The following is a 3,925-nucleotide window of genomic DNA, read 5'->3' as shown; positions in this document are numbered from 1 at the left end:
ACGTATTGTGAACAAGAATGAAATTATATGAAAATTATAATATAAAAGTTACTGCAAAAGTAGCAGTTTTGTTGAAATAAAGTCTGTAAGAGTGACTACGTATTGTGAACAAGAACGAAATTATATAAAAATTATAATATAAAAGTTACTGCAAAAGTAGCAGTTTGGTTGAAATAAAGTCTGTTAGATTGGCTACGTATTGTGAACAAGAATGAAATTATATGAAAATTATAATATAAAAGTTACTGCAAAAGTAGCAGTTTTGTTGAAATAAAGTCTGTAAGAGTGGCTACGTATTGTGAACAAGAACGAAATTATATAAAAATTATAATATAAAAGTTACTGCAAAAGTAGCAGTTTGTGTATATAAAGTATTTAACCTTTGGCTACATAGAATTCCAAACTGTGACCAGTAAAAATGTGGTGAAAATTGGTCCACAATAGGGAGTACTGTAAAGAATTGCTGAGCACCGCAAACAGACAGCTATATTAACGGAGGGCAACAGGATAAAGAACCAACAGTATAAGTAGCGGCATTATCAGGTATTTCAACATCAGTTCTATTGAGAAAACATTGAGGTCGCAGAGTGTAAATTCGCTGATATTTTATAAATTATTGAAAGAAGAAATTATATAAAAAATTGGAATTATATCTATCTGAACTTAAATTTTTCTTGTAAAAATCATTAATTTTTTTATTTATCCGTATTTTCTTTTAATTTTTTTTGAATTTTTTTTCTATTACATTACAATAAATTATTACATTACAATACAATAATATTTATAGTGAATTTTAAAAAAAAAAAGTTTCTTTATTATTTTTAGTTTCTTTGAATTTTTTTTATTGTTTTTAATTAATACATGAATAATGAATATATAAATTAACTTATTGTGAACATAAATTTTTCAAAAGACAGAAAATCTCTTTAAGCACATTAGTAGTTGTTTTGCAATATAGACACGGATTCATGTGTTTTACATAAACTCTCTCTTTGTAATTTTTTTTATGCAGCTAGGTAACTGGAGCGCGCGAGGTGACGTCATTTCAGCGGGGCTAGTAAGTACCTGGTATAAACTCAATTAAAAAAAAAAAAAATAATAATAATAAACGCAGGTTGATAGTAGAAAAAAATTGATGTGCATTAGAGATATTCTTATCTAACTTGATTTAGATATGTACTTAATTTCAATTATATTTATAAGTATACATATAAGTATATAATAATAGATGATGGTTAAAAATATTAGTTTTTTATGATATATGAATAAATTTTATTTCATTTGTCAGTATAAATATATATATTTTTTTTGTTTTCTCTCTTTTTGTTATTATTACTTTATAATAAACAGATAAATAAAAGAAAAAAAGAGGAAAGATTTAAATTTAAACCAGAAAACTTTTGTTTTTGATTACACTTATACAAATTAATATATTCTTATGTGAGTGGAATTGTATTCGGCTAATAGCAATAGCCTAATTATGATTTAGACTCCAACTGTTAGCTCTAGAGGTGTGCTTCAGGTAGATCAAGGGGGCCTAGCAAAAATAAAATCAGTTAAGTAAAGTTAAGTAAGTAAAGAGAGTCATAGTAAACCACGGACGTGCCTATTGAGCAATATAGAAGTATGGCTACTGTCAATGAATGTATTGAGGGACCAATGCCGCAGGTTAGCTATGAGGAGCATCAATGCATTGTGAAAGAAATGATACAAATGATGCGTGCTCTGGACGTGAGTCCTGGAGAAGCCGGACGTTCTCCCAATAATGACACACCTGCGGCCTGTGTAATAATTTCAAATGGAAAAAAAACAATGCCCATCTTCTATGATGAATGTTTTTTTAAATTTAAGAAACCAAAAATATAAAGAAAAAAAAAAACAGTATGTCTGGGTGGTTAGGTATTGTCTGTTGTTTTTTTTTTTGTCAGTAGTATGAAGTGATGGAAAAATCAATTGAGTTAAATTGAAACAGAAAAGGATAGAAAAAAAATTGAATTATAAAGAATTAGGATTATATATGCAAGTTTTGAAATTGAAAGATATATATTAGTTTTAGTAATAGTTATTAATCTACCTAGTTATAGTAAGTGAATAGAAGAATGTATATAGAATATATATATACCTATGAAGAAGATATAGTTTATTTTTTTGTTACGGAAATGGATGGAAGTAAGTCATGACATGTTTTTTTTTGTTCGATGTCAGCAGTAGGATTTGAGTAGCCAAGAACCCCACCCCTAAACCGGCGAGCATACCGGGCTTGCCACCATGTCATGCAGGGCACTTAAATACTATAACAAACCATCTGGGCTGACACAACAATGTATCCAAGGCCCCATGGATCATGATTTATGTCATTTCGAAGTTCCTTCCATTTTCTTCGTTTACTTGTGTTAATCGCTTTTTTTAGGTTTTTTTTGGCTTGGATATATTCTCTACCTTCTGCCTCACTGGTTCCATTTCGTCTAGCTCTCGTGTAGCGTCTTCGTGTGAGTAGACATGCTTTTCGCAGTTGACTTATTTCTTCTGTCCACCAGTAAGCGCCCTTTTTACCTTTCTTTTGAGTAATTTTTGGCATTGCTATCGCACATGCCTGTGTAATTCTTGTCATTGTATGTCTCACCCCTTCTTCCGCATTTGCTATATGCGTAGGGAGTGCGGCATCAATTGCTTCTAATAGGCTTCTTGTTTTTAGTTTCGCCACCTTCCATTTGTGGGTTCCTCTTGTGCTTCGATCATTACCCGAAATTGTCTCGGTCTGTATACAGTACGACAGATATTGGTGGTCACTTCCAGTGTAGTCTTCTAAGACTCTCCATTGGTTAAGCTTACTAGCTATTCTTTCCGATGTAAGTGTGATATCTGGTATAGTGCCTTGACATCCTTCTCTTCTGAAAGTTGGGGTCGTACTCGTATTTGCGACTATAAGATCTAGCCTGGCAGCCATTTCTAAAACTCGTCTTCCCCTTGAGTTTGTAGTTCCCATTCCCCATTTTATTGCCCTGGAATTAAAGTCGCCACCTACGATGAAAGAACCGTCGAGCTGTAGAATTTTATCCTCAATTGCTTCTAACTTATTTTGAAATGTTTGCATATCATCGCTGGGTGTTAAATAGCAGCTCATTACCGTCACTCCGTTACATTTTGCGTAAACATAACCGTTTCCTTTACCGCTATTAGTGACTTGTGTTTTACTGCCTGTTGGTACCCAGATTGCAGCACTTGTTGTGTTGTCATCTATCCAGGTTCCGCTTTCCTTTTTTCTGTACTGCTCGCTTATAAGCACTAGATCGATTCTCCGTTCTATAACTATTTGCGCTAGGAGAGCGTCAGCTACTTTACTTCTGTGTATATTTGCTTGAAGTACTTTCATTAATATCCTATTTTCTTGTGTGCCGAGCATCTAGTTGATCCAGGAATGTGATTTATTGCTGTGAGCCCTTCATTTAGGCATAGACAGCATTTCGGTGGTTTTGTGCATTCTTTGAACTTATGCCCTTTCTCCCCGCAACGTATGCACAATCCTTGTCCTTTTCTGTCTGGACCAGTGCAATTTGCTTGTACGTGGCCCACCCCAAAACATTTGAAACATCGTTTCACGTCGGCTCGTAACTTTACGCGACAAATTGTCCATCCTACTTTTATGCGAGATTTTTGCAATATACTCTTTACGTCAGTAATTGCCATTTTCACAAAAGCGCGGCATTGTTCTCTACTATTCGCTTTAGTGACGTGTAACTTCATCTCAGCTGTTGAATTTTGGGTTGGTGAACGGATAGCGGTGATGACCTCTTCTTCATCGGTTAGACAATCCAAGTCGCGGATCTCAATTTTACCGTCGCTATTTCTTTCAGTGTTTCTTTTATGGATTCGCAAAACTCCGCTTTCTTTCCGCCTTTTGCGACTTCAAGCAACACTGCCCCAG

General features: G+C 34.0%; 1 protein-coding gene across 1 annotated transcript; it reads right to left on the bottom strand.

Moving 5' to 3' along the window:
- Positions 1–2,284: 2,284 nt before the first annotated feature.
- On the bottom strand, positions 2,285–3,373 carry LOC119674593. The gene has a single exon (XM_038085738.1). The coding sequence runs from the start codon at positions 3,371–3,373 to the stop codon at positions 2,285–2,287; it is 1,089 nt and encodes a 362-aa protein (XP_037941666.1).
- Positions 3,374–3,925: the final 552 nt, after the last annotated feature.

The sequence above is a fragment of the Teleopsis dalmanni genome, chromosome 2 (assembly GCF_002237135.1).
Source record: "Teleopsis dalmanni isolate 2A chromosome 2, ASM223713v2, whole genome shotgun sequence".
Classification (NCBI taxonomy): domain Eukaryota; kingdom Metazoa; phylum Arthropoda; class Insecta; order Diptera; family Diopsidae; genus Teleopsis; species Teleopsis dalmanni.
Note: the sequence above shows the minus strand (reverse complement) of the source record. Positions and strands in the feature narration are given on the sequence as shown.

Coding starts and splice junctions, on each gene's coding strand:
- LOC119674593 (XM_038085738.1), bottom strand. CDS start 3,373: ATGAAAGTACTTCAAGCAAATATACACAGAAGTAAAGTAGCTGACGCT.